General features: G+C 42.9%; 1 protein-coding gene across 11 annotated transcripts in view; it reads right to left on the bottom strand.

The window, feature by feature from the left end:
- Positions 1 to 12,458, bottom strand: part of LOC116232319 (6-phosphofructo-2-kinase/fructose-2,6-bisphosphatase 4) — a 44,205-nt gene that overhangs the window by 8,764 nt on the left and 22,983 nt on the right. For 7 of the 11 annotated variants that reach the window (XR_016470025.1, XM_090147905.1, XM_090147907.1 and 4 more), the window contains 10 exons: positions 10,929 to 10,995; positions 9,796 to 9,870; positions 8,870 to 8,926; positions 8,423 to 8,544; positions 7,013 to 7,220; positions 6,302 to 6,448; positions 5,592 to 5,696; positions 4,217 to 4,346; positions 3,793 to 3,855; positions 535 to 599 (listed from right to left, as the gene is read on the bottom strand). Coding sequence is in view for 10 of the 11 variants with exons in the window: in XM_090147905.1 (XP_090004031.1) it covers positions 535 to 599; positions 3,793 to 3,855; positions 4,217 to 4,346; positions 5,592 to 5,696; positions 6,302 to 6,448; positions 7,013 to 7,220; positions 8,423 to 8,544; positions 8,870 to 8,926; positions 9,796 to 9,870; positions 10,929 to 10,995 (1,039 nt within the window). In the remaining variant the exon portion in view is untranslated. The remainder of the gene's footprint in view (positions 1 to 534; positions 600 to 3,792; positions 3,856 to 4,216; positions 4,347 to 5,591; positions 5,697 to 6,301; positions 6,449 to 7,012; positions 7,221 to 8,422; positions 8,545 to 8,869; positions 8,927 to 9,795; positions 9,871 to 10,928; positions 10,996 to 12,458) is intronic. The other 4 variants (XM_031598585.2, XM_031598590.2, XM_031598588.2 and 1 more) reach the window with 2 other exon arrangements.

Genomic DNA, 12,458 nt, shown 5'->3' with positions numbered 1-12,458 from the left:
AGCATAACCAACCTCAGTGCACGTCAGTGAGGCCCACAAAGGGAGAGTACAAAGTGTCACAGCCTGCCATCCCATCCCCACAGAGATTTTCCAAGTTTACTCAATTCCCTTTCCCCGTTGTTTTGCTGTACCCTGAGAGCCCTCCTCAGCCTCCACCACGGCAGCAGCATCCAAGGCTCTGTGAAGCACACAGCGTGCATCTCCGTGACGGAACAGCTGACGACTCTGATGTCTCAGAAGAGGATTATCACTTCATTACTGGCTCTCTCCAAAATAAGCATGGCATTCCTAACTGTGCATTTTGTGCCCGCGCTCTGCTTCTGCTGAATGACAACACTGGAGAACTTCATACAGTTTCTGGGTTGATACTGTGCTCAGTAGAAGTATTTTTCCACCTTTGAAAAGCTTGATGTGCAAGATTAAATATGGGCAGCAGTTACAAAATCTCTTCTAACCACAAGGACACGGAAACCAGCCAAGATCAAAACATTATCTCTCATTCAAAAAAAAACAAACAAAGAAAACCATTCTTACCTCAGGTTTATCTCTGTGTGTGTTTACAGCTTCAACATTCAGAAATATAGATTCTACTTTACATCCTGTTGATAAAAAAACACATTTTTAGAATTGGGCTGCTTGGAAAAATGAAGTCATGGTAAAGATGCAATTTAGAGATGCAGATCTACGATTCTGATTTTGAGTTTGTGAAGGATAATCACTTCCCTCTTCTGATTCATACCAGAGTTTCCCAAGTTCTGAACAGCTAAAGCTACTGAAATGAATGCATTCCACCAGGATAAACACTGTTCTCAATCTGATAACCTATCTTCTAGACTCACCATTGCTTTATCATTATTTTTTGTAGCACAAATTCTCATCTTCCAACACACACCAACAAAAGCATCCCATCAAGAAGATCACTGTAATTTTGTGCGTGTTTAAACATCACTGACTTACTGGGATTGCACAACAGTACTGAAGACAAATGCTGCTCATTTTTTAAAATGTGGCAATGATTCCACTTCATGTCATTAATAAACCCCATTCCTCCATGTGTGCAAAGCAGAAACGAAACTTTCGTGCCCAAGCGGAGGGGAATGCCATGCCCTCCTTCTGGAGGGGAACTTCTATTCACAATAAACAGATAAATCAGTGATTCCAGAGAAGTGTGGATGTTGAGAAGACACAACTACATGTTATTTGGGTAGAACAGGCTGACCCACTTAGCAAATTATAATTACTCAATACACTGTGGGAAGTTCTACTGAAACATCGAATTGCCAAACGCAGTCAGATCTCACACCAGCACTTTTACACAGCCACCCTACACAGCACTGCGAAATTCCTGACACAGCACACGCAACGGAGCCCAGCATCTGCCACAAACAGCAAATCAAGTTTTCAGAGTTTCCTGTTGACATATTTCCTAAATTCCTAACACTCCATAAGCTTCTTGTGTGCCACAAAAAGGCAACCTGAGCCTTTCCTTAGAAAGCCATCGCACTTTCCAAAGAATGACACAAAGGAATATGGCAAATATTTGCCTTTCCCTGCAAAGCAGAGTCTGAGAAACTTTGTTTGTCACGAACACTGTGAGCAAACAGTGCAGGAAGGTCAACTCAGGGAAATATCAGACAAGAAAAAAGATTTTAGGAGGGAAAAGTGCATTTCTCATAGTGGGAGAGCACCCCAGTCATCCTTCTGCTGATAGATGCCCGCAGTCAAACAGAACACTGATCTCTGATGCTGGCCATTGCTAAGGACTGCTTACCCAGAGCTGACATCAGTCTGAGAAAAACCGTCCTGCACTCAACAGAAACCAGAGGCACTCAGTTTCTCCACAGTTAATTGCTGACATGCACATTCCTAACTGGTTTTTGATTACTGGTGAGAAGGTCCATACCTACAGCAAGGTGCAGCCTCTCTCTCCTGTGTGCTCCCACACAAACCATCTGCCGGCCCTTCAGCCCCTCTGCACGCCGAGGACTGCTGGGTAACATCCAGCCATCAGGACACAGCAATTCCCCATCTACACATCACACACCACGAGCCTCCAGTACCAGGAAGAGCAATCCCCTAAGGGAGATGCTTCCCCACAACGTGTTTAGCTGAGAGGAGTGGAACACACCACAGCCAACCACTCGTCCTGCCCCCCCCTGGCTGCCAGGGAGGCCTCAGCTTGAAATGATTCTATAGAGGTAGCAGTTCATGAGTGTTTTACACAGCCCTTGTACTTTGAGATGGTCAAATTCTAGGAAGCAGGTTGACTGAAGTGTCCTAGTCCTTCTGTAGGTGAAGGCAAAAGGCCAAGGGAAGCCCTTCACACCACTTCTTCATCCTCAGTGTGTGCCAGCAGCCATCTCTGCACAGCAAGGTTGTGGATGCTGCCTCCCTGGAAGCACTCCAGGCCAGGCTGGATGGGGCTGTGAGCAACCTGGGCTATGGGAGATATCCCTGCTACAGCAGGTGGCTGGAACTACATGATCTTAAAGCTCCCTTCCAACCCAACCATTCTGTGATTCTATGAAAACACAGAGGCCCTCTTCAAGCTTGCCAACAAAGTCACCAAACTTCCCACAAAAACAAACAAACCAAAACCAAACCACACCACCACACAAACCCTCAACTGTGGAAACAGTCCATGACCACTGAGCTGAGAGAAGCCAGTTTCCAAGAACTGACCTCATCTTTCAAAAGTGCTCGCTGTTCTTATTGTTCTCATTCTACAACTCCATGTCCTGAACCACAGCTTGTCATGCGAGCTTGGGAACACCAGATGTCACCACAGCACTTACTGCAGGGGATAACCACAATTCAGTGACAAAAACCTCTTCTGACATCTCCTAGCATAGCAGCTAGTTACTCTGCCTCTACTTTATCTGAATCTAAAACCAAACCAAAGTATGCTTCTACACTGCTATTTTTCGATGCTGATAAGCAAAGGCAGCTTTGACTTTGAGAATAACTCAACCTTCTCTGGCCATCTGTTTCCTGGGTAAATTGTGCAGGTACTCCTCTTGGTCTGTAATCTCCTGATCTGTGATTAGGTATCTCTTAAAGAAGAGATGGCTTAATTGTATCTTCTGATACCTAATCACAGCAGACATGTGCTAAGCTGGGGTGGAAAAGCACACGAAACGTCCCTAGCTATCAGCCTAAAAGCAGTAAGAACCCACATGCTGGAACCCACACCTTGCGTTCTACAGGCTGGCAACAAATCCCACCTGAACCCCTGAGCTCAGCACAAAGAGCAGCTGCTAAGAAACATGCCAGCAAAAACAAACAAGGAACGTTCATGTGGTGGTGTGAAGGTTCAGGAACAAATATTTCAGGAAAACAGAGCACAGATATTTGGAAGGTGCAGATAACATCCTCCATACGATGGTAAACCTACATGTAATTAAGTTTGCTTGTCTTCTAACAAGCAAGATCTTCAAAGACATCCATAAGAAGTGAGATCTTACTGGAGTAGGGTGAAGTGGCAGGAGTTTGCCAGAAAAATCATTCAAATAGCATATGAACAAATACTCAAGAAAAGCATCCATTAGCAATTTCAATCACTGGCAGTTTCAGGGTTTAAATAAAGACACATTTTTTGGCATAACACAAAGCAAACAGAAATCAAAGGATTCACAGATTCTAACAAGGCTGTACGGGCACACACACAGAGTCAAGCCTGTTTCATTCTCTTTTATACTAAAATAAACATTTTAAGTTAAATACTGCACAACCTTTACAGACAAGACAGACATTAGCAATGCTGCATTTAGACTTTTTGGAAACACTACTTACCATAAGCCACTGGGGTTAGCTTTAAGACAGTGTGCAGTGGGCACTTCAGGTAAGGCAGTTGTTCTGAGAAATCAAACACTGGATTACACATGACATACAGATAACAGGCATTTTAACTCTTCTATTAAGTGCCAGGCCAAGCACTTACAAGTCTGACACGGTACCTATTTCATTCCTTGCATACAACAGATATGCTATTAAAACAAAGGAGAAAAACAAACACTACAGCATTCCAGGTGAGAAGCAGCTCAGTAAAATCACCCATCAGGTCACATGAATAGATCAAATATGAAAACACATTTGCCCAGTACAAGTTCCTGTATCATCAGAGGGCAGCTGAAGTCACTGCTCTGAACCTTTATCAGCAGATTTTCAGACTGTCTTAGTAAAGCAGACCACTGGTAACACATGAAGGAAAACTTACCTGCAGGCTTGTCAAGAAAATATGCGAGCAAACAGCGCATGACAGCTTGGTGACAAATGACAAGCACGTTTTCCTGCCTTTCCAGCTCCATAATTACTGGCTCCAGCCTCTGGACAAGGTCTTCGTAGGACTGGGAGAGAAGTGGAGCAGGAAGGAAAAAAATTAACAGAACATTAAAAAGGAAAAACTCTTTGCAGGTGAACATGTACACAGTGGATACCTTAACTTCACATCAGTCATCTTTTAAATGTTATACTGGGACACTGCCAACCACTGGATAATAATTTTCCTTAAATTAAAAGCCACCAATTGGATCTTCCCTATATCAAAGAGCAGCTGTACTGAACAAAAATCTCCTTGGTGGAAGAGCTTTATTAAATTAGACCTCACATTCGAGATTTTCCACAAAATCCCCAGATTTAATTCAGAACATCAGCAAACACACAGATGAAGGCTCCCACCACGGCTGGCCCTGCCTGCAGACACTGCTTGTGACCAACACAGAGATTCCCCATCCCAGAGGAGCCTTCCATCAGAAAAACAAATGCTTCTTGTTCAAATGGATTAGGAGAACTTTGCAGCTTAATGACTGCTTCATTAGTGAGACAGAGGTCACACCTGTGAGAAGTCTGCTCTTATCACAGCCATTATTTTTGACTGCTGGGCAAAGACGACCTCGGAGCTCTGGTTCCTCCTTATCACTGAGGGTGTGGAGCAGCTGCTGCAATTACCTGCTGCCCTGCTGCCCCGGATCCTCAGCCTTCAGCACCAGCACACAGGCCATGTGGCAGCTGGTAATTGCTCTACTGTAATGGTTTTGCTTTAGAAAAGCTGCCAGCAAGTTATTTTCCCAGAGGCAAGGAGTTTATTAAAGTGAAAGACCAACATGGCTATGGATTTCTGCAGCTTTTCATCCAGAACTGAATGCAAAATAACCATTATTGACAACAGCAATGAATAAAGGCAATCCTGACAGCACGTTTGCACAGGCACTATGCTGAAGCCTTGCAATCAGTTTTCCTGTTACATCACTGCAGGACCAGCATAAAATCAATGCTTACAAAATCAAATACCTCAACTGGTTTTCCAAATCTATTGTTTTTTCAAGCTCTGAATCAAATGAAATGGACTGGAATCACAGAATGGCCTGGGGTGAAAAGGACCACAGTGATCATCTAGTTTCAAACCCCCTGCTGTGTGCAGGGTCACCAACCATTAGACCAGGCTGCTGGAATCAGTCCTTAAATGCTCCTACATGCCTTCCACTGGAGGAGACACAACTTTTTTAGGAAAGAAAAATGCTTTAATGAAGTCAGCATGCCTGCATTAGAGATGATGAGGAAGTCAGCCACCTTGGGAGAAAAAAGCAGCATACCTCTCCTTTAGGGTATCTGTATCTGTATTTGTCTTGGTCTCTCAGTGCAAACTCAAGAGGGTAATTTTCCTGTATTTCTTCATATGTCATTTCTTCACACACTCCCTACAGGTAACAAAAGTAATGACAATGTGCCCATTCCCAACAGTGCAAAAAAAGCAGACATCACTTAACAGTAAAATCATGTGTAAATATAATTTAACACATTATTTTTTTCTCTCTGACCCTTAAGAGAGAGAATCTTTAGGCACAATGAACAGGACACTCAGCTGGACCCAGACACTGGTGGAATCAATCACTAAATTACTGCATGAATCATTAAGTCACCAGGAGTGAAGCTACATACATTGGCAAGCAAGGCCACCAGGTGAGCTGTGTTACCCACAGCAGCTCTGTGTGCTACAGGTGCAGCTGGGTACCACCAACTAACAATGCTTTTTTTCCTCTCCCCTCCAACCCCCACCTACTAATAACAATTTCTTGGCGTTGTTTCTTCTCCTGAGGAATGGTTTACTGGGAAAGACAAACCAAAACTATGACGATTCTTAAATTTCAATGAAACATTGAACAGGAATGAATCACAGTTTTCTAGCGACCAGATCCACCGCTCAGTTGACTTTTTATCACTAAAAGACATACCATTACCAGATGATGTTTCCCACATCCCTAGCAAACAAAGCAACCTTTCAGACATTCAGAAAACAACTTACTGCATCTATCTCATTCAAAACCTTCCACTGCTCATAAGGCACTCCCAAAGCTTCAGCAGTTTGAATCGTCCTTTTCATCTGACTGGTCCAAACCTTCAGATCCTTGATGTTTTGCTCATTAATAAACTGTGCCAAGCTCTTGGCAAACTGAAAGAAAAGCCATGAGACATTGGATGAGGGCTCAGAAGCAACATACTGTGTCAAACTGGAAACCACAAGCTTCAGCCTCTGCAAACTCATTATAACTTTGCCACAGGGCTCTGTCAAGGCTTTTGCTAAAAGCATGCTCTGTTAAGCCAAGGGGAACTTGGAGGGAAGGAGAGGAGTAAAAGGAAGTCATGTATTCTGCCATTCCCACTTCCATCTTTAGGAATTCTTCCTTCACTTTCAACTTGTGAGCTTTACAGGTCAGCCAACAAGGTGGGATTTTACAAAACTACATTAAAATTAAAGCCTCCCTGACAACTGCTTTGTACTCTAGGATAAACAGAAATTTCAGTCAATAACAAAAGGGCTCCTACCCAAGCACAACACACAAAGTGTGTCCATTCAGTTCCCACTACCCACATGCACAGCTAAGAAATCCTTTAAGACATGAAGAGTGAAAGGATGTAGAGGCAAAAAGCTGCAATAATGCAGCACAAACTACACACACGTGCACAGATGTGAATAAAACCCAAAGCCATGCTTGTTCTGGAGGGACTGACTTACTTCTTTCCCCCTGACAGACAGTCCAGGATCCCCTCCTATTCTCCCCTTCAGGTTGAGTTCACTTTCTCCATGTCGACAGAGGTAGATCGACCGAGGAGTCACGTGGATATTCATGAGGTAGTAGACAATTCGGCTCTGGATGTGATCCATGACTCTGTTCACAAGGTAACTCCTTCCAACATCCATAATTTTAATGTAGGAAAGATCCCTTTCACGAACAAACAACAACAAAAAGATAAAATAAGATCCCACGTAGCTTCTAGTAGAATAAAACAAAGGGGCAATGAGCCACAGCAACAGACAAACCCTCAATTACCCCTGGAATAACCATTAGTATCACAGGCCAATCCTCAAATGGTGACAGAAACAAAGTAGTCATCTGGAAACAAGAGATGAATTCTACTCTCCCTGCATCACAGAGGTTATAATTTCAGTTTTCACTCCTCCTTATTCTTTCTCATCTCAGAGCAGCATCTATAAAGGACAATAAAAGCCTAACAAACTGAAAATAACCACCATTTTCTTCAGGCACCATAATAAAACAAGACAATTTATAATAAAAGCCAAATGGAGGTGATGAGAAGCAGGTACCATCACCTCATCTTCAGCTGCATTCTGTGAAGTTAATCATTGCTGTTCCACATGGGTACAACCACCAGGTCCATCACAGATATTTCATGCATGAGCTGACCTGACTGCATCAGCTTTATATTGTTTACACTCAATTACATTAAAACGTAGCTCAGCCTTCTTTATAGCCCTGAACCTGAAACAAACGAGGAGCCCTGATATGAGTGCAGTTCAGAATGAAATCCTGGTTCCTTCTCACTTGATTCATCCCTACCTCACTTTCAGTTACCAAAAGTTAATGAAAAACAATTCAGTGCTTTGGCAAGAAAGCAAATGATCCAGGTATGAAAGCTTCTCATGGACCTACACGTGCAGGATTATTTGCAAAGGTAAATTAATTAAGAAGTCACATCGTTAAGACTGATGCGATAAGAACATATCCTCCCCACATCAACAAATTAATTTCTGTTTACAAATCGATCAGGTCTCCCTGTCCATTAAAAAAAACCCAAAAACTAAACAAAACAAAAACCAACAACAATAACAAAAAATCACTACGGCTCATCTGGAACAATTTAGAAAGCGTTGGCTCTACCCCAGAAGAATCACACCATTGTCCATGTAGAAAAATCAGGAGGAGCACTGTCCCAGAATAAAATCGTAAGGCAGTTATCCCTCATGCAAGCTTCCAGACTGCACCTCAACCATCTCTGGTTTACCAGCACAAACAGAGCTCAGGCTATGAAAACCATGGCCAGAAAGCCTTCAACCCCAACACAGGATCGCCCATCCCCTAATGAAACAACTTCATAACCCAGCTGTGATCACTGCAGCACTTACTTGTCAAGATTTTCATCTAATGTCTCATAAGAGTTCTTGTAGCACTCTATTCTTTTCATGAAGTCTTCTGTTGCTTCATCGTTACTACAATCAACGTAGTCAGGACTACCCAGCTTCACTTGCTGTTCAAAACAAAAACGAGAGAGCAGTGCATGGGTTACCTTCCTTTTTTAATGTAAGCTTAAACAAATGGGGGGAAGGAGGAATGCAACACAAAAGCTCCTTTTCTGCAGATACTGCTTTATATGTATTCAAATTAAGAGCTAATTTTTAAAGAATTTAACTTTTGAGTTAAACGTGTGGATGAGAAAATAAAGGCAAACTGTTCCATTAATAGCAACTAATGGTTTTCACTATTGGAGGTTCTCATAATGTGCCTCTAAAAATACTGAAATATTCTACAATCTCGTGATTTCAGGAAGTCAAAGCCAACTTTCCTGTACTCACCACAATGTTTGCAGCAATGACCTCTGGATCGACACACACTGACTCAACAAAAAACGTCTTCAATCCCAACAGGAAGCCACATGAACAGAAAGAAGGAAGAAAGCAGCTGAATTGAAATGCCTCTGGACACCAACACGCACAGTCAGCAGTCTGAGCAGCTCCATGCTAACCTTTTCTAACAGAGCCTGCCTTACACTTCCCTTCACTCACTCAAGCATCCCATTTCTCCAGACCTACCCAGCAAAAACTGCTGGCTTGCTGTTCCCTGAAGCATGGTGCTTTACACTGTTTTCCAAAACAATGTGGAACAATTTTGGAATGAAAAAAAATTAGGATGAAAGAGTGAGAAATAAATGGGGAGAATGCAGGCTCAGCCGTGCAAAAAATTAACTAATGCTTCTGAAAGAATAAAGTAGGAGCATTTCAAGTAATGGAGCAGCCTCACGAGGTTTGTTTGGCTGCGTTAAAGGCATAGGGAGATGCAAAGTTAGAGCAGAGGGAAGGTTATTGGAGAACAGCTAAACAAAAAGCAACCCTGGACAGAAGGCAGAAAGCTGAAAGCCTTTGGTTTACACACATTTCCTTACATGTTTCTGCAGGAAAAATCTGACCCTGCACTAAAAACCACCATTTAAATAGTTTTTGCTAACAGCAGGCTGAGAATTACACATCCAGAATGACATAAGCAAAGCATTACAGAGATTAGTTCCTAACACTGCAACATTAAGGATAAGAAAAATGAAGATGGGGTGACTTTGTGTCACAAACAACGCTCAAGGACACAAAACACACCACTGACTGTGCACCTAGCAACAGCTGCTTGCCCTGGTACACTTGTTAACTCAGTACAGACAAGGCAAGGGGAGCAAAATGGCACTGCCCTGCTTGGCCAGGCATAGCTCAGAGCTCTTCTGCTTTTGACTCACCTTGTATCCATTTTCTTCACCGAATTTGTAAATGGTTTCTCTGCGTTCTCGAGTTGTGTTCGTAGCATCAAAGACCTGGAAGCAGTTACAGAGAAAGAGAGAGGAATTAACAAAGCATGACAGCCTGTGGAAAGCACTGTGTCAGGGACAATAAATACAGGAGTTCCAAGTCTCTCAGCTTGAAGGAAAGCCACGAAAACTCTTCCCGTTTCCTCCAATGCACTGCCTTTTAAGTCAAGACACTGCCATTCCCTGGAAATAAATAAACCTAAACAACCATTAAAAAGAACTCAGCATCTGATCTGAGGTTGTGCTCAGTCTGACCAGATTAGATCCCAAATGGATGCGTTACATTTCCATGCAATACACAGAAGGACATCTCTGAATTCGCAGTCTGTGGTCAGACAGTCAGACACAGACACAGGACAGAATCTCCTGGCCTATATCAGCATTAGTTTTGTACCAACCCTGCAGTACAGACAGAAAGATGCTGAAATCAGTGTTACTGAAAATGGTAGGGTAAAACTATCAGCAGAACACCTGCAAGACCACTGAACCCTGCCTGTTAGTTGAAAAGAAGTGTGTAGCAATTTTTCCTAGAAAAACAACTTTAGCTCTGAATATAGCAGCATTTCACCACACCACAGGGTAAAGATGACCTTGCACTTTGCATTTGTCATCACATACTCAGATACACCATGATGCACCCTGAGTTTTTCTTGCTGTCTTCAGAGATTGCTCTGCTATCAATAACAGCCAAGCAATATTGAGGGTGTTTCTGCTCCATAAATCTTTTCACTCGAAACACTACCAAATTAAAAAAAAAATCCAGCCAAAAAAACCCCAGTGTTTAGCAGTATGTTACATGGGGTGGAGAAGGGAAATGATTCTCTTTGTAAAATCCTGTACCCTGTTAACCCCTCACACGTCAGATGTGATCACACAGTGTAATCATCACCCTCAACTTCAGCGCTCCTTTCACTGCAGCAACACAGCAGATTTAACACACGGTCATCACAGAAGAAAATCTGATTGACCACAGAGAAACCAGAATAACTCACTGCACGTCGCCCAGGGACAGATCCTGTTTTGTAGAGAAACAGTTAAGAATTCATCTCCATCAAGACACTTACAGCCACGTGCCCGTTCTCTTCGCTGAGGTACTGCCGGACGTCGTTCAGCGCCGCTAAGGCACACTGTCTTAAAAATGAAAGAGAAGGAATCACAAATGCCAGGAAAAGTCATCTTATGAATGCACTTCCACCTTGTGATCAAAGTGACCTGGAAATGTTAGCTCACCTCTCTAAAAGCATGTACTGCCAATCATCACCCCGAGAAACATGGGAAAAAATCAGGGGAACATGAAGAGAGGTGAAGCAAGCTAAGAGTGGATAGATGGCTGTGGTCATCTGCCTAAAGAAAGCACTGCTCCTCTAGGACACCGATGGGACCAACACAGAGCAGCTTCCTCATCTGATTCTCAGAAAGAGAGAAAAATAAATCAACTTCAGCCATTTATCTTGAGGCCCTGACCTTTCCAACCTTGGTGATCCTATGATTTGTCAGTAACCTACTTCTCTCTTACCTACTGTGTCACAATTGTGTATATCAAAAAAATCTGTCTGAAAAAAAAGAGTGAAACGAAGTCAGTGCCTTGCAGAGAAAATAGAAACCCCACTGCAAGCACCAACCCAACCTGATCTGTGCTGGAGACTGTCATGGACACGAACAGCACAGAACTCCAGTGCCAGCACCCTGCACTTGTGTGAGACCTGGACAAGGATAAACTCATTCACAGCTTCCCTATGTCCCCAGTGCCAGTGTTATTTCTGAAGTTTATTATGATTTCTAACACACAAATAATACTGCGCAGCAACGTTAGCACTGTGCACTATTTACTCATGCACAGAGCACAGCCCTTTTAAAAAAAAAAACAAACTACAATCTTTTTGAAGTGCCAACCTAAGAATCTGCCCCATTTCAACAGCTCTTCTATGCACCTGTACTCTATTTCGACTTCCAGACTGAAATGCATCACTCTCCCAGATGACATTCTGCATGCACAGCTTTATCTTAAAGTGCTTCAGCCCTGACAGGATTTCCACATTAGCATGGTTAACAGATGTCAGGAACCGAGATTCGTCGTCAAACCTTCACTAAATAAATATAAACTCACTGCTGACAAAGCAGATCAGCTCACACAGTCCATTTCACGTTCTGTTCTCCACCATTCAGTCTAGCAGGTGACATGGAGGCACACGAAAGGTTTTGTTCTACCTCTAAGCAAAAGGCTTGCAAGGCTAATGCACTGCTCAGCTACACTTTGGTCCCCAGCAGTCTGGAGGCTTTTATGCAAGTTGTTCTCCTTCAGCAGTAAGCAGTCCTCAAATGCTGCTGGAGCGGAAGAGGGGGGTAAGAGAACAAGGACAAGCAAAGGGGAGCCACAAAAGAAAGTTCAGACATTTCTGTTGCTTGAGCCAAAGCCATTAAGAACAAAACACACTGTATTTTAAGCAGTCTGAACAAAGGCTATTTCCATTCCTCGAGGACTTCTTTTCTTTGTCATTTCATGCTGTAGTCTCTTAAATGCACAGAAAAACAAACAATGAAGAAAACTGAAAAATCATCCTGGTGGATATTCCATAACAGGGGCAGCTCCCTCT

Source organism: Phasianus colchicus, chromosome 11 (genome assembly GCF_987193195.1).
Source record: "Phasianus colchicus chromosome 11, bPhaCol1.hap1.1, whole genome shotgun sequence".
NCBI lineage: Eukaryota > Metazoa > Chordata > Aves > Galliformes > Phasianidae > Phasianus > Phasianus colchicus.
This window is presented reverse-complemented; position numbering and strand designations above follow the sequence as displayed.